A 21,394-nucleotide genomic window follows, 5' to 3' on the forward strand; every position below is an offset into this window, starting at 1 on the left:
TACCATTTTTGTACTGGAATGGGAGGATGGGTATTTTATATAGAATCCTGGAATTATTTCTAGTGGCTAAGGATAGGGCAGGATAATGATCAATACCACTCTATTCATTTCCTCTACTTTAGCATAGAAAGAGCCAATCATCAGAAGAGCCACCATACTTCCCCACTGCAAAAGAGGAATTGGAAGCTAGACGTGGCCAATCCAGTTCCAGGTCTGTTTGTGGTATTTGGGGGCAGTTGGTGAGCACTGAAGGGGAGAGGGAGGGAAATGATACCAGAGATGTAGGCAACCCATTTAAAAATGCCCTTTGGACAAAAGCTTTGATAGAAATGGTTTTATCCATCAATCAGTCCTATTAACAATCTCATATCTACTACCCCCAGATCTGGGCAAGCCATTCAACTTTTATGCCTCAACCTCTATTAAGCACAATGCTAAATGCATTACAAGTATCTTATTTGATCTTTACAACCTTGGAAAGTAGTTATCACCCCCATTCCAAGGTTAAGGAAACTGAGGGAGACAGAAGTTAATTGACTTGCCTAACAGTCTATCCAATGTACCACCTAGCTACTTAAGTATTCTTAAGAAAGAATACCAAGGTAGAGCAATTAAGAGGATTTCAATTCTTCAAAGTCCAAAGTAACCTAAGATCTTTTAGATTAATTTGGTTGTATTTAGGAGTTGGAATACCTTAAATGATTAAAAAGCAACTCCCTCCCCCAAAATAGGCAGTGCAACTATCCCAATTTTAGTTTACATGACTCACCCAGACACCCTAGCTAGTAACAGAGCTGGGACTGATTTAGGCCTCCTAAGTCCAACTCACATACCATTTATAACATGTATGGTACTAAATGTTTACCTTTTCCTCCTTGGAGACTGCAGAGGAGGGACAAACTAAAAAAGAGGTCAGAACACAAAATTTATTAACAGTACTTCTTGGCTGGCAAGGGTGATTGGTATGGAACACTAGAGTCTTTGGTCCAACTTGTGACCAGTGATAAACTTTGAATCATTTTTCCTGGAACAGTCTCTGCTGCCTAGATGGCCAAGATCCTGCCTGGGTGTGCCTTCATTTATACTTAAATCCTCCTTCCTGGCTGGCACACTTCAAACATTTAATTCTAACCTATGTGATAAATGCATGCACTGCTCCCACATAAAAAAATGAGTGCAGTTTCTACAGTTAATCCATTAACATTTTTGTCCCATGGGAATTGGCAAAGCTAATAAGATTCTTCCACCTGACATTCAACTGGATGTCTAGACCCTGTAGCCAGCCAAGGCTAGATGATGGAGTATATAGTAGGCTCACCTCTTCAGTCCTTCCTGTGGGTGTTAAGGTGGTACAAGATTCCCAAGGAAGACCTCTGTCCCTTCTCTACTTATTTTTCATTTTCGTTGAATTTTTTAAACTTTCATCTCCTTTCCCAATTGTCCACCTTTCTCTTTATGCCTTTGCTCACCTATCAATAACTCAAATAGATTTCATCCCCCTATGCCAAACATACCCCCCCACACACACTACATATATGCTTAGGAGCAATTTTAGCCGAGTAGAATGAAATATCAGAGCTTGAGTCTGACTTTACAACAAAAAAACTTTAATTGACAGCATAAAGTTTTCCAAAATATAGTTTTGTAGGAAAATGAAAAGAATTAACTATAATCTTTACAATCCAGTTTCTCCATAAATTCCAGTGTACTTCAGACCCCTGTCCTGCTTCCTGATAGCAGCCAGTAGCACTAGCCTCTAATAATGTAAGTGACATTAGCTAGTCTTTTTTAAGGCCATTTGAGCAGTGTCTTTTAGCCTTGTGTCTGGGCTTGATTTGTTCTATCCTGAATATATGCTAAGTGAGAATGGTAGAAGATGCTAAAACTACCCCTCCATCCCTACCTAGCCAGCAAAAAATTCTAGACCTGAAAGGAACTCTTTTTCACATGTGTAATTGTGTGACCAATTTTAAAGAAAGAATCCCAAGAGAAATCTGCAAAATTCTGCCATTTCAAATTCTAGAATTTCTGAAGGTGCTGCCTTAATTCTATCAATAGGAATTTGTTCCCTTTAGTCTCCAGTTAGTAATTTAGTGCTGCATAAGATTCAAGAAGGAGCAAGAAGCCAGTAAATATGGTGGCCTCCTTCCTTTTTGTGCTCTCTTGAATCTGTGCTCAACCTTCCCCTTACTAATACACATAACTATCACACTGTTCTGCTTTCATTCTGTAAAGATGCAAACATGATAACCTAATCTTAGAAGACCTTTGGAAACATATCTTGAGAAACCATTAACAAATTAATTTCAAAAGGATCAGCACCTGGCAGATACTGATTTTTAGGTAACTGGGAAGATATGGGATTCAAAGCCAGTGGTGGAAAAGCTCTCATCAAGAATAAGTTACTTAAGTGAGACAATAGCAAATCTGAACCATATGCCTAAGGAACAGGTGGAAACCTTTAATTTGAGGTGGGATTTTGCTGGAAGAAGCAAAACTAATTCCAAGCTAGGGCTACAGAGACAAAGAGTCCCTGAGCTCTTGAGATACCTACCCAGCCAATGTTCCAGAAACTCTGCTAGCCTGTAGTGCTTATCACAACTGACTTCTGTGAGTCTGAAACTCTTTGTAATTTGCTTTTTTTAGAGAAATCTGCATTCCTCAGATAAGAAACAGGAAACGTCTTACTTTGTTATTTAGAAAAAGATACATTGTCTTTGCATTTAGAAAGAACACTGTTTTCCCCTGGTGCACAGCTGGCAGGTTTGGATAGCTTCTGAGCAACACTGGACCAAAGGCTGAATATGGGAGGCTTCCTAGTGAGAATGGGAAGAGGTCTGTATTCCTTCAGGCCAGTGAGGCAGCTATAAAGTTGTCAGAGAACTGAACTAGAGGCAAGATGACTCATAAATTCTAGTCCAGGTTCTGCTAGTAAGTAGCTTTGTGACTCTACATGACAAGTAACCCATCAATGTTAGGACTTCTCATCACCTACAAAACTAGGTTGTTGAATTTAAATAGATGGTTCATTCTTACTAGGGAGTACACTAGCTGTCTTCCCTCTGTGATGGTCCCTTTGGGCATGCCTTGCCAAGAAATAAAAGGTAATAAAGTTCTACTCTTGGGGTCTCCCAGAGTGAATGTTGGATCTGGCCCACTGCATTAATTTTTTTTAATTGTGACCATTTTTCAAAAGCATATTCTTACAGCAAATGAGAGTTGGTTAATATGTGATAGTTCTATTTACATTTTCAAAAAATATATATGTATACAGTAGACTTCAAATTCTGTCCAGAGCTCTAGCTAATTAAGATAAAGGAAATGGGCATTTAAATAGCAATTCTGCTGCTGGTTTCACTTGCAAGGGAGACAAAAAAAATGTTTCTAGATCAGACCTGTACACTATCCTGCCTCCTTATAATGGCTTAGCTTCCTCCCTTGGAATGGGAAGGAAAGCTCTGTATTTCTATTTAGTGATCTGTCAATGCTGCCCCCTGTTTACTTGCTGATGCTGATGGCAGCTGGTCCCTTATTCAGTGGGAGCTGGTTCATGACATCTAGCTCAATTATCAGGCAGCCTCCAGAAACGTATCATCTGCCAAGTTAAATTTTTCTAAATTAAAAAAAGATTTCTTTGTTAAAAGATAGATCATAGGAAAAGAAAGGGAGGGAGAATATCGAGGAAAATTTAGGCAATATAAAAATAAAAGACATAACAATTTTACTTTAAAAATTTTTAAGTTCAAAGTTCCTCCTTAGCACAGCCTTTTGGAGACCCAAAATGAGCTACAGTTGTGTTCCTCAAACCAATAACAGATTTTTGGGGGTGGTAGTACCCCACTTGTCTTCTACTTTGAGGGGGGAAAGATGCAGAGTGTACTAGATTTTATACCCAAGGCACAGTTACTGTCCAAGTAAAAAATTTGGATCCTGAGGCTTCTGGAAATTTTCAGAAAGGTACCTATGATTCAGAAGGTATTCCGCCTTCTAATTCATCTTCAGATCAAAGCTATAGACTGAATGATTCCAGCCTTGGTTTAAGTTATTCCTGTTTCATCCCCAAGGACATGTTAAGGTTCCTGTGAATCCCCAAAACAAGGATCTCTCTGGTTAATCTTTCTACCAAGGAAAATACTGCCATGTCTGGGTTAAAGGCAGCAGGAGTAAAAGTGTCAGCTTCAGAGAACACAGACTAGTCTTTTTACCCATTAATAAAACAGGAACACCTGTAAAAGAGCAAATAGCTCACAGAAGCCTTAATCCTGAGCAAGAAATGAGTAGAGACTTTCATTTTGAACAAAACACACCTTTCTTTGTTTCTCCAAAGGAGTCCAGAAGAAAGCTAAGCAAAAGACATAGGCTTTTGTCTGTAAATGGGTGGTGCTAGCTTGGCATCCCTCTAAATTTGTAATTCTAGAGAGTGTTCCTCTGAGCTCTATAGAGTCTGAAAGCCCCATCTGGGTGGGAAGGTTTGTACTTTGGACCCTTTAAACTTGATAACTCAAGAGAAGCAACTTGGGCAGTGGTTAGAGAACCAGTCTCAGAATCAAGACCTACATTTACATCTAGAAAAGTCAAATACTGACTGCTGGGTCCTGAACAAGTCACTTCTTACATTATAAGACTACTCCAAAGCAATCACCAGTCTGGTGTAAAAAAACAACCAACAAACAAAATACCTTTTGTTTTACCCTAAATGGGTAAATTCAACCAGAACTCTGACATCCACTCTCTCAGAGGATACCAACAGGTAGCTCTAGGTAATTTGTGTTCCAATGGACCTGTCAGACCTATAAAAAATGTTGTCTGCTGCCTCCTGGACAAAGAAACACTTAAAATTTAGACCCCCCAGCCTTCATCTCTTAGAATTAAGGGCAACAGGGCAGCCCTGAAAGGCACTCAAACTGAGCTGTTTCCTGGAGCCTGAGAGATAACCTCCAGCAGATGCCCAAGCATTTGGGGGCCTTAGCTACAGGTGCAAACTCCATGCAAAACTCCTTTGAAACTCCTGCAAGACTTCAAGAAAAATGAGAAGATAAACCTACTATGCTACAGTTCCTGGAAGGTTTCTCTTCCCTGCTGTTAACTGACCCCAGGGCAGAAGACAGCTCAGCAAAAATGCAAGGTGCCAAAATTGACTTCTGACAACCTGGAGTGGGGGGTTTGGAGGGGGGTTAAATCAGGGCAGCCAGGGAACAATTGTGCAATTCCCAGAGGCACCCTGACAGGCAAACTGAAGCAGAACATTAAAAACACAGTGAACAGATTTCAAATAAAATAATGTTATTGCTCCCCAGGAATGGGTGCTGCTAGACCATGTGTCCAGAAACTTGTGTTCAGCCTGCCTAAGACTTAGCAAACTTAAAAATAATAATGTTAATAATGATGAGTGCACTTGATACTTCCTAACTAAACTTTCTGATTATGTGACCAAATCCCAGGCTGTGCCTGGGCTGCTTGGGTGCATCTGATTGGACTATCTACTTTTCTTCCTGAAACTCCATAAATTGAAGCTAAACACCACAATCAATAATGGAAACTCAGAATCAGAATTGAGGTGTGCCCTGACTGAAAAAGCCCTGTAATTCTCAAAAATAAGCCAATTTCAGTACCAATATTCCCACTGACTTACTCCCAAGAAATCAGAAGCTAGCAATAGGCCCATTTCTGTATATTGTACATTATAAAAAAGGGGATGTGAATTAAAATTGCCTTTTTAGATAACTTCTATATGACATTTTCTTTTTTAAATCCATCTTTTTGAATAGTAAGTTTTGCCATTGTCAGGATATGGTCTATACTTAGGGATTTCTTACTATACATATACCCTGGAACGCCCCTATTTCTATCCCCCACTACACCTATACTATCTTTAAAGGATTGAAACTGAATTAAGTATTTTGCTGTTACTCACTACTTGGCTGCACTGTGAACATAAATGGGTCATCCAAGCATCCATCCAACAATGACCTAAGAGTAATATAAGGGTTACCAGCTATATATGATGGGGAAAAGAAGTGGGCTGAGCAAATAAAAAGCAAGGATAACAAGTAGAGTGCCCTATTTCTACCATAAATTTAAAGGGAAAATAAAAGGAACAGAAAAAAGCTGCTAACCCATTAGCTAGGTCCTTTTCAGGAAAGCTCCAAGAACATGGAAAAGGATGATTGAAGATATGGATGGCTTGTGATATTCACCAATGGAAAGAAGATTCACATTGATGAGATTATAGAAACCATTGGACGGCTTGATCTTGGGATTGTTGTGTGTTTGTAAGGGAAGAGGGTGAGGGTCTGCTGCTTACTCTACCTCCTTTATAAATAATTCCCAGCAACTTGGTTAGTCCCTGAGTTTCACATGTAGGGTTGGATGAATCCTACCCTTTCCTGCTGCATCGATTGTCTGTTTTAAGACACTGTGCTGACATGATCCTCAGGAACAGAAGACTTTGTTCCAAAAAGCAGCTTCTATTTCAGTGGTGAGAGGGAGGGAGTCATGGGTTCTGGGATCCATTCTCCCCAACAGGTAATATGTGCAGATCAGAAAGCAGGATGTTCTCAAGGGCTTCAGCAGAGTCGAGATGTTAAGTGGATGGGAGGCAAGCAGATCTCTTCCCCTGGACCCACTCTAAACAGTGCCTCAACAGTGAAGAGTGAAAGAACAGTGCCGAGTGTCAACACTTCCTGCCAGTCAGTATGAGGTCAACTCCAGAAGTTTGTCAATCCTGTCTCTCATCTGTAAAGGGATTCTCTGAGTAGGAACAATTCACCTTGTCAGGTAAAATCTCTGCCTCACCAAAATGGTAAGCAAGGAAATCAGAATTTGTTTACAAGCAGTTCAAGGCCTTCAAGGATGATTTGGGCCCTTCCTACAAGGCCCTTGGGATGGTTGGGAAGGATGACAAATAGCTTTGCTCTTCAGAAGGGGAGAAAAAGATTAGAAAACAGGTCTCATCCACCAGTAGTTTCCACATGAATCTAAATTGCCACCAGTTTTCCTTTCCATTACATCTTTCTAGCTGACAACCTGGCCACAAAACCTAGGTCGGTTCCAGAGGAAATTGTGTGTGGCTATCTTCCCATTTTTCTTTTACCCTCCTCGAACCTCTTAAGATGAATTGTTTCCATTGGCTAGGAAATGAAAAAGTTAAAGCCCCCTCAAGATGAGGTGAGGTGGGGAGAGAGGAGACCCATGACCTTGCACATAGGCAACTGCTCCTTTCATGTCTCTCCCTGTTGATGTCTCTCAAGGTGGGGAGGAAGTTGATTTTCCTCCCCCTGCTCAAGTGGCACTTTGGGTGATTAAGTCTCAAAGAGTCCCATGGTGGTGGTCAGAGCTGGCAGACAGGTGGCCTTACAGGTGTGTATCCTCCTCTTCCTGGTCCAGATCATCCTTGGTCAGGTTGTCTAGTGGGACGATCCAACTGTCCCCTAACTCACCATTGAGATTGGCTACTTTCTTCTCCTGCATCTCAGAGGAAGTCTCCATCACTTCCAGTGTGGGATTGTCGTGGTAACCATTCTCCACAGTCTGTAGTTCCTCAGTCAGGCGTTGCTAGGAAAGGGATGGGAAGATGACTGAGGGAGGGCCAGTTGTAGGAGATTGGGGTATCTCATGAATCTAGTCTCTCACCCCAACCCCCTCAAAACAACTGGCTCCCTCTAGAGCAACCCTGGGTGATGACCTCACTTGAAAGCTCCCTAATAACAGATAAATTTTATTTTGTTTTCAAGGAGAGGGGAGGAAATAGGCCAGGACCAACAATTGCTTTTTGCTATCTCAACTCCTTTAAGTCTCATCTTCTTTAGAGACCACACTCTCGTGTGCCACATGATCCCCCAAACCCTTCTTTCAGCACTTTTACTAATAAGGCCTTTAGAGAAAATGGCCCTACCTTTTATAGTTGAACATAAAAATCAAATTCTTAATATTGCATGACAGCACTAATATAACCTATAAGAGATAATTCACCATCTCAGGAAGTGGAGAGAAAAAATCTGAATCATAAAATGTTGGAAAACAAACATAAAATTGTCTCTACAATAATTTAAAAATTAAAATTAAAAAAAGAAATAAGTATTACCAACTACGCTATCCATTTAGGAGAAGAGAAAGGATTTCATCATGGCATAAGAATGGGTTTGGGAAAGAAAACAGAAGTGGGCAGAATTATTCCTTAAATCACACCAAGATGGCTCATCTCAGATGAGCTTCAGGTTTAGTTCAGTAGGCCATGAGTGCAAGGGGCAGAATCCTTACCTGGTCCTTGCGCTGAGAGAAGCGCTGGTGGAAGCAGCCATAGAGAGCAGCAACAAGGAGTAGGAAGGCTGCCATACAAACGATAGTAATGATGAGAGGCAAGCTGAACCGGTCCTCCTCGTCCTTGTCCAGACTTTCCTTTCCATATGTCATGTTACTAACTCCCAACTGCCCAGAAAGGAATTGAGTAGAGTCAGGCTCTGGGACACTCATCATACATACATAAAGTATTAAGCACTAAATATGAGGGAGGCACATGATTGCCTAGCCTAAGCACCAAGGGGATTTTCTGAAAGTCCAGACCTGACTTCATGACTCCCTTACTCAACTCCAAGGGCTCCCCTACTGTTTGGGGGATTAAATGGAAGCTGGCTGTTTCCAGGCTCAGTGGATATTCCTTCTCTTTCTGCCTTCTATGATCTGGCCAAACTGGCCTTCCCTCTGGTTCTACACACTAGACACTCCATTCCTTCTCTGTCTGCCTTTGCACTGGCTGACCACCATGCCTGGAATGCCTTCCCTAACCTTCCCTTTACATCATAGCTTCCCTTTTGTCCTCAACACAGCTCAAAAGCTATTCTGTACATGAATGCCTTTCAGGTCTTCCCAGCTGATAGTGCCCTTCCTCTCCTTCCCAAACTACCTTGTATTTTTTTAAAACAATTTTGCATTTTCATATTTGTATTTACTCATTTTTAGAGTAGTGAATTCAAACAAGGGTTCTTAATCTTTAAGTGTGACCCTCCTTTGGCATTCTGGTGAAGTCTATGGACTAATTCTCAGAATGCATTTATGCATTTTCAAATACATAATATAAAATACATAGGAGTACAAAAAAACCCTATTATATTGAAACAGTTATTTGTCTATGTAGCTATAGATATATATCTATATCTACATATATTTAAACCAAGTTCATAGAATCTCTGTTATACATACTTCTCAATAAGTACTTGCTACCTCCTTTTATTAGAAAGTAAACTCAAAAAAATTTTAAAAATTAAAATAAACTCCTTGCCAGTAGGGTTTTTATTCCTTGAACCTGTAACCCCAGTGGTTACCACATAGCAGTGCTCAATAAATGTTTGTTGGTTGACAGGAAAAACCTCTATTCTCTAGGAATCCTCTATTCCAATCCAAGGCCTCTAGCATTCCACAGCTCCTTGGGCTTGTTATTCATCCTTTTCTCTATTCCACTACACTTTGATGGTAAATCAAGAAGGAGTAGCTTAGGCCCCTCCTTCTGGGCACCTAGCCCTGGAGATGGCTCTCTGAGCCACAAGAACCCCCTTAAAACCAACAGGGAGTAGGGAACCCTGGGGGCTGGGTTCGAAGGGAGAGGAGAGAGTGAGGAAAGAGCTGCTTACTGCTTTCAGATCATCCCATCTCTTCTTCAACACTTCAAACAGCTCCTTGGGTTGAAGGTGTGCTGTGGGGAGAAGGGAATACTGAACATGAGGGTGCCAGGCTCAGAGGATTGGGGGCAGGGAAAGAAGGTGTCATCATTGAGGTTCGTAGAAGACTGGCTTGGGGTAGACTTTCCCTTTGTGGCTCCACCCGAAGGAAGGAAAGAAAGACTGACACCCTGGCTGAGCTGCTAAGCCTTGTGGACCTAGCATTCTCCATGGAATTCTCTCCCGCCCTCCAAGAAGCACCCAGCTAGCCCCTGGCCACAGGCGCACTCACTCTGCACAGAGACATTGAGGATTGCCACTTCTTGCTTCTCTGGCTGGGGGACCAATTGCACATGACATACATCCCTGTCCTTGTTGAAGTTGACTTTTCCTGCTCGGCACAGGGCAACATAAAGGGGATGGTTACGAGAGTCCTTGGGACTATCCTGTGGGTAGAAAACACAAGTAATTCTCCTAAGAGTAGCTCCTGATACTATAACAAGGATTTTAATTGTCTTCCAAAAATAAATAAATAAATAAATTGTCTTCCCTACTAACCATGCCCCTGAGGCAGCTGACCTGGAGTCAGGGAACCTTAAGTTCAAATCTGCCCTCAGATACTTCTAGCTGTGTGACTCTGAAGTTAATCTTGTCTGCCTTTAAAAAAAAAATAGTCTTTCCCACTATCCATGCCCTATCCAGGGCCAACCTGGACTGTGAGATGAACAAGCCACTTGCGATTAAAAGTTGTACATTTGATGTGCTGGGCCAATTCTTTGCCTCATGTCCCTCCAATTTTCCCTCCTTTAGCCATCAAATTTAATAATAAAAGATCTTTTAATAGCCCTCCTGACCAACCTTTTTAAAGAAACAATAATCTTTTTTTACAATACTTTCTCCAACACTCCGTACATCTTACCATTCAAGACAACCATCCCATATAACATTTTAAAGGGAAAATTAAAAGTGGAAAAACAAAACTAATCAATATTTAAAAGTTGACAGAAAATGCAATAAATGCACTAGGCACCTGTAAACACCCATCCCACCTCTGTAAAGAGTGGAGGTTACCTCTTCATAACCCTTCCTGAAGCCATGCTTGTTCTTTGAACATGTAATTCTGAAACCTTCATTTGTCACACTGTTCTGTGATTGTTGTAAAGTCACGCAGACTGTTCTCATGTTGTTCTTTTACTTTTAGCACCCTGTCTCTTCTCTAAGAGGGCAGCTGATGATGGGAAGTGCTTTCCTACTCCTGAGGTCCCTTTCAGACCTGAGCTCAGACTCCAGCTGTGTGACTGTGGGTAACTTCATCTAGAAAATGAGGATAATGCCACCTGCCCAAACGACCACATACAATTGTCAAGATCAAACAAGATAGGGGGATACAAAAGGAGTTGCTACAAATGTGAGTCACCTTTAGCATCCCCGCTATCAGATCTTAATAATTCATTCCCTAGGAGCAAAGAAGGGGCAGAGAGAAAGCTCTTCCAGTAACTGCTTCCCCACTTTACATCCTGAAATGCCAAAGTCCAGGGAAGATTTCAGACTAGGTAGTCAAGTCTGTGGATGGGAAGAAAAGGATCTTTTATCCAAAGATCTAGAAAGCAAAGGGATGAGGTAAAGGTAAAATGACAGGGATACTGACTATGTGGGAGTTGCTCACTTTGCCCCCATGGACTAGTGGTTCCTGATACCTGGGCAATAGGAAGGATCTGAATTATACTTTCGGGAAAAACGCAACTATTGTTCTTAGAGATGCCAGGAGAACTCATGAGGAGGCAAAATTACAAAGTGTCCTGGAAGTCAAATTTTCTGTTGAGCCTGTGGGGCATCCTCTTGGGACCCCAACTGAGACCATCTTTAAGTGCCAGGCTTTTCCTGGAGCTACTTTTTTATTTCTCTGTAATAAAATAATGAGTTTAAACTCCCTGTGGGCAGACTATTACTAATTTAAGACTAAAGTCTTGGTCATCTTTTCCTTTCCATACTTTAGATATGCAATAAATGACTTGAATGAATGAACATGTATGAATGCCTAAAGGCTTTCTTTTTCCTCCTTTTCAGGGAGGCAGCTATGAGAACAGAAGATTGCCAGGAGAGGGCAGCAATGAGCCACTCACATGAGCTCATTACATTAACTAGCAATTAAGATAAAGTGATATTATATTGTACTAGAGGGACTGGGGTTAGAAAGATGAGAAATGGTCCCCTGCCTCACCCCTAATAATAATAACAACTAATATTTCTATAGCATTTACTACAATATGCCAGGTATGGTGCTCAGCACTTCACAACTGTTATCTCATTTGATCCTTACAACCTTGGGAGGTAAGTGCTGTTATTATCCCCATTTTGCAGTTTAGAAAACTGAGGCAAGCAGGGTTTTGTGGACATGAAGTTAGTATCTGAGACTGGATTTGAATTCAAGGCTTCCTCATTCCAGGTCCAGTGTCTTATGCATCCATCTAGCATTTGTTTAGGACTTTAAAGTTTGCAAAAAACTGAACAGATCTCATTTGGTCCTCATAACCACCCCAAATAGGGTGTTATTGACTGTTCTTATTTCACAGATAAGGAAACAAATAGCGTGACTGGCCTGGGTCACAGAGATTTGGGGAGGTAGAGTAGATTCCAACTCTGGTCTTCCTGACCCCCAAAGCTCAGCACTCTTTGCACTAAGACACAAGTGGTAAGTGTCCTGCTCCTGTGACAAATGACATCTTAAGGTTATTACTAGGACATGGGTGGAGGGGATGGGGGTTCAAGGATATAGGACATTGAATTTATCATCAGATTTCTAAAATGTGTTGATATAGTCTAATGTTTTTCCTCCATTTCTTTTTTTGTAATTGTTTTATGGATTGGCACTTTGGGAGGGAGGAAAAGGGGAAATGTAGAGGCAAATTTGGATAATTTAAACAAAGTATTGAGACAGCTAGGTAGCACAGAGGATTGAGAGCCAGGACTGGAGCTGGGAGAAGCTGGGGTTCAAATATAGCCTCAGACACTAACTAGCTATGTCACACTGGGAAAGTTACTTAACCCCCATTGCCTAGCCCTTACCCTTCTGCCTTGGAACCAATCCACACAGTATTCATTCTAAGATGGAAGGCAAAGGTTTAAATTTTTTTTTAATACTTAATATCCATCCTAAAACAAGGTTTAAAAACCAAAAAATAAAGTATCCTTTTTTTTAAAGATGATTACTATATGTGGCTGTCCCAGCAGCAGCATGGAGTAGTGGCTATCCATTTCTTGAGGTATAGCCTCCAGAAAACCTGGGCTATATTCCAGGTATATAAATCTGGTAAATCATTAAACACTTCAGTGCCCCAGGTAATTTTCCAGATTGCAGAACAAATTGTCAGACTACATTGGTAGAGAAAATGGCTTCACTAGTTCCCTTCACTAATTAAATTGCAATCTAGATAAAAACAAAAACAAAACCTCTCTGCTGCCCTTGGAAATTGATGGGGAACAGTTTTAAAATGGTCTGCTCTTCCCAATCCCATTTGGACCCTTCTGTCCTATTAAAAGGGCCAAGTTGGAGTCAAAGGACCAAGGGCCTATGACCCAAGAGCAATGAAGCTGGTGTGTCCAGGCAGGAGGGTAATACTTACACACATGGTGAAGTTGGTCATCTTCAGAATAAGCAGATTCTCTGTTGCATAACTGTCAGGTTGACAGGTGATCTGGAAGGAGTCAGGGTCATGAATTTAGCACCAAATCTGGCAGTTCTACCCTCACCAATCACGGCTTCCAGCTATTTGCCTGCCCCTGCCTGAGAGGGAGGAGGCCCAGTCAGTCTTAATCTCAGTCAAGGTCAAGTCTTAGCTCTAGGACATCTAAAATGCAGGTACTCCCTTCTGTCAAGGATGGGGCAAGCAGAAGCAGTCAGAGAAAGAGGATAACAATGAGCTTCTAGGCTTGGATAAGAGCCTTTTCACCACATGATACTGGGTCCTATGGGCATTAGTGACCAGATTAAGTCCTAAGAAGGGGATAGAGAGAAAGAAAGGGGACCACTAAAAATGGTGGTCCCAAGTGGCTGATTTTTCTGGACACAGTGGGGAGGAATGAAAACTACAGGAAAGTTAGAAGGAGTTTCATGTGACTTGCTAGCTTTTTTTTTTTTAGGGAGCTAAGGACCCTTTAGTAAGGAGGAATATAAAAGGATATATAGTCTCTTTAGCCTAAACAGCTATGCCCTATGGAAGCCTCTTCTGCCCACCCCAAATCTTCACCTTCCTCCAGCCAATTATAATAGTTACCTTGTTGGGTATGGACTCAAAGGTTTCAGATTCAGAGGTTGCCATGGCAGGGGGCTGGTGATGGGATGAATAGGAGATAGTGGACGAGGTAGAATCATCAGAGAAAACTGAAGTTGAGCCCTTGGGGGTTACCGAAGGAGTAACCAGAGCTGAAACCATAGAAGTAAGTGTTGCTGGACCCTGAGAGGTCACTGGACCTGAGCCATCAGAGGGTCCTGGAGCCTGGCCCCCAGTGGTCACTACAGTTGATTGAGTCCTGGAAGTTAAGGTGATCACCGGGGATGTAATAGTAGGAAAGGCTCCTTGTGCTCGACTGGAAGTATCCAGACTGGTCACAGGAAGGGAACTCCCAGATATCTGGGAGGTTGTGGTGACACTCAAAGGGCTCTGGTGGTTTGTCAGCAGTGTTGAAGCATCTATTTCTCGTGAGGTGATAGTTTCCTTAGTTGTGGCTGCAGAGGAAAGAAACAAAGATGCTGAAGGGGGAGAAAGGGCACTGGAATTAGGAAGACCATTCCTTTGTCTAAAGGCACAAATCTTAACTTCTGTGTTTCCTTTGTCCCATCAAAGCCAACCTACCTGTGCACTACTATGTGAGGCATTGTGCTAAGCATTTTATAATTAATTTTCTCATTTGATCCTCACAAAAGTCCTCTCAAGTAAGTGCTGTCACTATCCCTATTTTGCATATTAGGAAACTGGGGTAGAGATTAAGTGACTTGCCCAGGGTCATAGTTATTATCAAGGGACTATGGTCTCAAATTGGAACTCAGATCTTCCTAACTCTAAATCCTATAATCTATCCACTATGCCACCTGGCTATTCCAGTAGTAGTGGCTTGGTAAAAGTCGTGCAATGATTAAAGGCACAGTATTGATTGTAAGATGGAAGGTATAGGTTTTTTTTTTTAAGTCTTAAGAGCAGTTGTAGATAACCTTCAAGTAAGGACTTTTAGACTTAGGTTACAGTTTTTCACTGAATATTAATTATTGGCATTATGGGAGAGTAAGTTTTGAGCTTTCTTTGCAAAAATACTTTAATTAAATCTCTTTGCCATGAACTAAATGGTGTCCTACATAGGACTAGTAAAAAGCAAACATACTGTTAGGAACTTCTCAGAGATATGGTTCTCAGAGGACTGGACAACCTCTCATAAAATACCTAAAACCTAAACTAGTTCATTTTTATTTTTATTTTGGGAGGGAGGTATTTCTACAGATTACACTGCTTTTGTGGGAGCAGCAGAACTAATTCCAAGCTGGGAAGACCAAAAGCCCTGGGATATCGGTGTATATAGCCTGTTTCCTCATTGTGCCCCATAGAACTATCTCCACCAGTCAAATAAGAATGTTTTGGCTCTGCTGAATTCCCTATCCTAGTAAAATGGTAAGAGAAGGAATGAGTTTAAATCAAGGTTCTCACATATTCCTATTGTTAATTCTTTGTTATGAACCCCACTCCCTAGACCAAAAAGTATAAGGTACTTTTGCTACTTTTCCAAAATCAGATCTTGGCAATGCCCCTCCCCCTAAAAAAACCCAACAAATCTAATTACCTGATGATGAAGGGGAGGATTTTACCACCTGTGCTGAAAAAGTAGATGTCTTGGTTCTCAAAGTACCAGTGTCTGAAGATGTACTGGATGCCAAGGTGGGTTTGTTAAGAGGATCTAAGGCAGAACTAGTATCTTTAATAGGGACTCCAGTGGTCTGTGTTTTGGATCCTCCTGCCACCAATGTTGTACTGTCCACTTCCTGGTCTGCTTTGGTAGGGACTGAAGATGAATGGCTATCAGGTTTGGATGAAGTAGCCCCTGGAGAGCCAGTGCTAGACTTCTCAGGTAAACTAGCCCCTGGGGAGCCAGTGCTAGACTTCTCAGGTAAACTAGCCCCTGGGGAGCCAGTGCTAGACTTCTCAGGTAAACTAGCCCCTGTGGGACCAGTGCTAGACTTCTCAGGTAAACTAGCCCCTGTGGGACCAGTGCTAGACTTCTCAGGTGAACTAGCCCCTGTGGGACCAGTGCTAGACTTCTCAGGTGAACTAGCCCCTGGAAGGTCAACTTTAGGATTCTCTGTTCCTGAAGAGCCACTCAGTTGTGTGGGGTTTAAGGTTGTAGAGGTCTGAGAACTGGGCAATTCCACAGCTGATGATGATGTCTTGATGTTTCCTGTTTATAAAACCAACAGAAAAGACAAGTGAGTAACCAAAGTGCATTTTATGACAACCTGCGAATGTGAAGACAACACCTTTCTATTGTGTTGTACTTGTTCTGTATATGTTTATAATGCCCTCTACTATGTCAGAGAAGACACCAAATTAAGCACTGCATGTTTTCAGACTTTTAAAAACATTAACTGGTTGTGCTGTATCCCTCCCTTTTTTGTCTTTCAAAAAATACTACTTGTCTTATGGGGTGCCTCTTTGGGAAGAGGAGGGATACTAGGGGAAAACTATGATGTAGATATCATAGAGAAGTGGCCCCATGCAGTAGATGAAGAAGAATTCTCATCCAGAAGAGCAGCCCAGTGTGACACCCAGGGAAGCTGGCAAATGAGCAAAATCCAGCTCAATCCAGTGCACAGAGCACTTGGGGGCACCCAGGAACAGTATTCCCTCCAACCCAGTAGCAGAGCTGAACTTCATATAGACATAGATAAGATAATTGGTGAAGGGGGGGTGGGGGACTGGAAAAATGAACAAAAGCCAAAGGAAAAATCTGACCTTAGAAAATTACTTTAGTGACAGGGAAGATCAAAATATAAACTCAGAAGAGGATAATATCTCCAAAGTAGAAACATGTGAAGCTTCAAAGGAAAGTGTGAAAAGATGTTAGACCCAAAAAGAACTCCTGGAAGAGCTTGAAAAGACGTTAAAAAATATACAATAAGAGAGGTAAAAGAAAAAATGGAGAGGAAATGAGAATCAAGAGCTTGGTAAAAGATATAGGAAAAACTCATGGAAGAAAACAACTCCTCCAAAACTAATAATTGGGCGAATGGGAAAAGAAACACAAAAATACACTGAAGAAAACAACTTCATAAAAAATAAAATTGGCAAAATGGAAAAGAAAATACAAAAGCTCAATGTAGAGAATAATGCTCTGAAAATTAGAATTGGGCAAAAGGAAGCTAATGACTTCATAAGAAATCAGGAAACAAAAGAACAAATTAAAAAGAATGAAAAAGCATAAGAAACTCTGAAATATCTGACTGGAAAACAACCATAATAATAGATTCAGAAAAGATCATCTAAGAATCATTGGAATACCTAGAAGCCACTGGGGGGGGTAAGGGGGAAGAGAGGGGGGAGCCTAGACAAAAATGATCAAAGGAAAATATGTCCTAATATTTTTGAACAGGAAGGAAAAAATAGAAATTGAAATAATCCATCCATCACCTCCTGAAAGAGATCCCAAAGTAAAAAAAAAAAAAACCCAGGCCCATTATGTTCAAATTCTAGAACTCCCAAAGAGAAAATACTACAAGCAACCAGGGGGGGGAAATTCAAATATTATGAAGCCAGTCAGAATTATACAGGACCTAACAGCTTTTACTTTAAAGGACCAGAGGGTATGAAATACAACCTAGGGGGAAAAAACTGAACATAATCCTCCAGGGAGGGAAATGGTTATTTAATTAAATAGAGAACTTCCAGGCATTCCTAACAAAGAATGGAATGGAACTGAATGGAACATTCAATAATCAAATGACACTCAAGTGAAGCAGAAAAAAGTAAACAAAAAAAATGAAATCTCATGGGATTCAATAAGTTTAAAATGAGTATATTCCTACATCAGGAGGTAATAATTCAGATACTTAAGATGTCTATGATACTTGAGATACTTGTTAAACCATTTACATTCCTACATAGGAAGGTGATAATTAAGATACTTAAGACAATATAATACTTGACACATTTCAAGGATTGGTTAAACTGATCATTTTCTCACATGGGAAGGTGATAAGATACTTAAGAAATCTATAATACTTAAGCTATTCAAGAAACCTATTAAACTGATTACATTCCTACATGGGAAGGTAATAATGAAGATACTTGAGGTTGAGATACTTAAGGTATTTGTCAAACTGATTACACTCTTTTACATGAGAAGGCAATAATCAAGAGTCCTAAGGTATATGATACTTGAGATAAAGGACTTGCTAAATTGATTACATAAACTGATTCCCCTTACAAGGGAAGGTGATAATTAAGATAATTAAGGTTAGATACCATTCTTTAGACACTTATAGTACTGAAAGTACCTTTAAGTATATACTTAAGAGACCTAAGAATTTTATACTAAAAGGGCCCTGAGGAGTATACATGGAGAAAAGGCAGCAAGTAAATTGAATATTATGGGATATTCAATATGAAGAGACATGTGAGTCAAAATATAGTGGAGAAGTTTGGGAGGACAGTGCTTGAACCTTACTATCATAATTAGCTCAGAGGAAATAATATCCACAGTCATTCAGCTACAGAAACCTATCCTATCCTACAGGGAAATAAAAAGGGGAGAGGAATTGGAGAAGTGGGAGATGGACAAAAGAGAGGGTGAATTGGGGGAGGCAATGGCCAGAAGCAAACATCTATTAACAAGGAAAGGAAAATGTTAACAGAGAGGAAAAATAAGATGGAGGGAAATATATAATTAGTAATCATAACTGTGACTGTGAATGAGATTAACACCCATAAAATGGAAGAAGATAGCAGAGTAGATTAAAAACCAGGCAATACGCTATCTACAAGAAACACATTTAAAGCAGAGATACACACACAGTAATGGCAAGGAGCTAGAGCAAAATCTCTTATGATTTAGCTAAACTAAAAAAAGCAAGGGTAGCAATTATGATCTCAGATATAGCAAAAATAAAAATTGATCTAATTAAAAGATATGGGAAGGAAATTAAATCTTGATAAAGGTACCACAGACAATGAAATAATGTCAATACTAAACCTATATGAACCAAATAGTATAACATCCTAATTCCTAAAAGTGAAGAAAACAAGATACCCTCTCTTTTGTCCATCTCCCACTTCTCCAAAACAAGATACATTCAACCAAAAAAACAAACAACCCCCCCCAAAAAAGTTAAGGAGGTGAATAGAATTTTAGAAAAGTCAGATATGAAAGACCTCTAGAGAAAATTGAATGGGAATAGAAAGGAATATATCTTTCTCTCAACTATATCTTTCTCAGCTGTTTATAGCATCTTCACAAAAATTGACCATGTCATAGAGCATAATGGCATCACAACCAAATGCAGAACCAGAAATATTAAATTCATCCTTTGAAGACCATAATTCAATAAAGGGTTGCAGAAAGTAAGACTAAAATTTAATTGGAAACGAAATAATTTCACCCTTAAGAATGAGTGGGTCATATGAATTGCATTGAAAACACTGGTGTAAACTATGTCACCCTATTTACTATGGCGATGTGAGTGAAGGGAAAGAATTTGAATTCCAAAAATCAGAACTGTCAAAAATTGCTTCTATGTGTAATTGAAAAAAAAAAGTAAACAAATTTTTATAAAAAGAATGTTAGCTTGGAATTGGTAGGACCTAGGTTTAAATCTGGCCTTAGATACTTCCTAGCTATGTGACCCTGGACAAGTCACTTAATGCCCATTGTCCAGTCTTGTTTTAGAATTGATACTAAGACAGAAGATAAAGTTTTTTTTTTTTTAAAAAGATATGTTTTGCATGATACTACATGTATAACCTAGATCAAATTGCTTGTTGCTCTGGGAAGGGAAGGATGGAGGCAATTTGGATCAAATAACTTCAGGAAACTTATGTGGAAAATTGTTATTACATATAATTGGTAAAATAAAATTTTTTAAAAAAGAATGAATTTGTCAACAAACGAATCACAGAAACAATCAGTAACTTCATGAAATGGAGTGACAAATGCTTACCTCAAAATAAAGTACAGATCAATGAATTGGTCATGCAACTAAAAAACTAGAACAAATTAAAAATCCCCAATTAAACACCAAATTGGAAATTCTGAAAATTAAGGGTGAAATAAATAAAACTGAAAGAAAACCATTGAACTAATAAATAAGACAAGGAGATGGTTTTATGAGAGGAAACAAAACCCATAAAATAGATAAACCATTAGTTAATTTTAAGAAAACCAAATTACTAGCATTAAAAGTGAAAGGGGTGAATTCACAACCAAAGAAGAAGAAATTGAAGCAATTATTAGGAGTTAGTTTGCCCAACAATAATATGCTGATTAACTCTGAACATCTAAAGAAAACATGTAAATATTTAAAAATATAAAAATCTCTCAGATTAACTGAGAAGAAAATGGAATACTAACAGCCTCATCTCAGAAAAAGTAAACAAGCCATCAATAAGTTCCCTAAGAAAAAAGCCCCAGGACCAAATGTATTCACAAATGAATTCTTCCAAACCTTTAAGGAATAACTAATTACAATACTATTTAAATTCTTTGGAAAAATAGGTGAAGGAATTCTACCAAATTCCTTTTATAACAAATACAGTAAATGAGGGGGTGCCCATTGATTGGGGAATGGCTGAACAAATTGTGGTATCTGGTGGTGATAGAATACTATTTTTTAAAAGGATAATGAACAGGAGTAATTCTATGTGAATTGGAACAACCTCCAGGAATTGATGCAGAGTGAAAGGAGAACCTTATATATGGAGACTGATACATTATGGCACAATCGAATGTACTGGACTTCTAGCAACTGGACTACTAGCAACAATGCAATGATACAGGACAATTCTAAGGGACTTATGAGAAAGAACACTATCCACATCCAGAAAAAGAACTGTGGGAGTAGAAACACAGAAGAAAAGCATATGATTGATCACATGGTTCAATGGGGATATGATTGGGGATGTTGACTTTAAATGACCACTATTGAAAATATTAATAATATGGAAATAGATTTTGAACAATGATACATATAAAACCCAGCAGAATTGCTGTCAGCTCTGGGAGAGGGGGATAAGGAGGGGAGGGAAAGAATGTGAATCATGTAACCATGGAAAAATATTCTAAATTAATTAACTAAATGAAAAATGAAAAAAAATATAAGTGCCAATACCTAAACCAGTAAGAGCAAAACAGACAATCTCTCTAATGAATATTGATGCAGATAAATACTAGCAAGGAGATTACAGCAATATATCACAAGACTCATAACTATGACCAAGTAGGTTTTATATCAGTAATGGAAGGATGGTTCAGTATTAGGAAAACTATCTTCATAATTGACTATTAACCAAACCAACAGAAATCTTTACAAAAAAAATTTGACAAAGTACATACCCTTTCCTAAGAAAAACACTAGAGTATTTTGGAATAAATGTAATTTTCCTTAAAATAATAAAATCAATTGAAGACTATCAGCAAGCATTATTCATCAAGAATCAATCAAAAAACTAAACCATGCAATTAACAACTTTATTAAAGTTGTATAATAT

The 21,394-nt window shown here is 39.6% G+C and overlaps 1 protein-coding gene across 1 annotated transcript in view; it reads right to left on the reverse strand.

Moving 5' to 3' along the window:
• Nucleotides 1-1,586: 1,586 nt before the first annotated feature.
• The window catches only part of PODXL (podocalyxin like), a 70,961-nt gene continuing 51,153 nt past the window's right edge, over nucleotides 1,587-21,394 (reverse strand). The window contains exons 2-8 of the mRNA XM_007504337.3: nucleotides 15,483-16,094; nucleotides 13,928-14,379; nucleotides 13,277-13,348; nucleotides 9,946-10,099; nucleotides 9,627-9,688; nucleotides 8,260-8,427; nucleotides 1,587-7,554 (exon numbers count right to left, since the gene is read on the reverse strand). Coding sequence (XP_007504399.2) covers nucleotides 7,354-7,554; nucleotides 8,260-8,427; nucleotides 9,627-9,688; nucleotides 9,946-10,099; nucleotides 13,277-13,348; nucleotides 13,928-14,379; nucleotides 15,483-16,094 — 1,721 coding nt within the window. The 3' untranslated portion in view covers nucleotides 1,587-7,353. The remainder of the gene's footprint in view (nucleotides 7,555-8,259; nucleotides 8,428-9,626; nucleotides 9,689-9,945; nucleotides 10,100-13,276; nucleotides 13,349-13,927; nucleotides 14,380-15,482; nucleotides 16,095-21,394) is intronic.

This window comes from Monodelphis domestica, chromosome 5, assembly GCF_027887165.1.
Source record: "Monodelphis domestica isolate mMonDom1 chromosome 5, mMonDom1.pri, whole genome shotgun sequence".
In the NCBI taxonomy this organism is placed as follows: Eukaryota; Metazoa; Chordata; class Mammalia; order Didelphimorphia; family Didelphidae; genus Monodelphis; species Monodelphis domestica.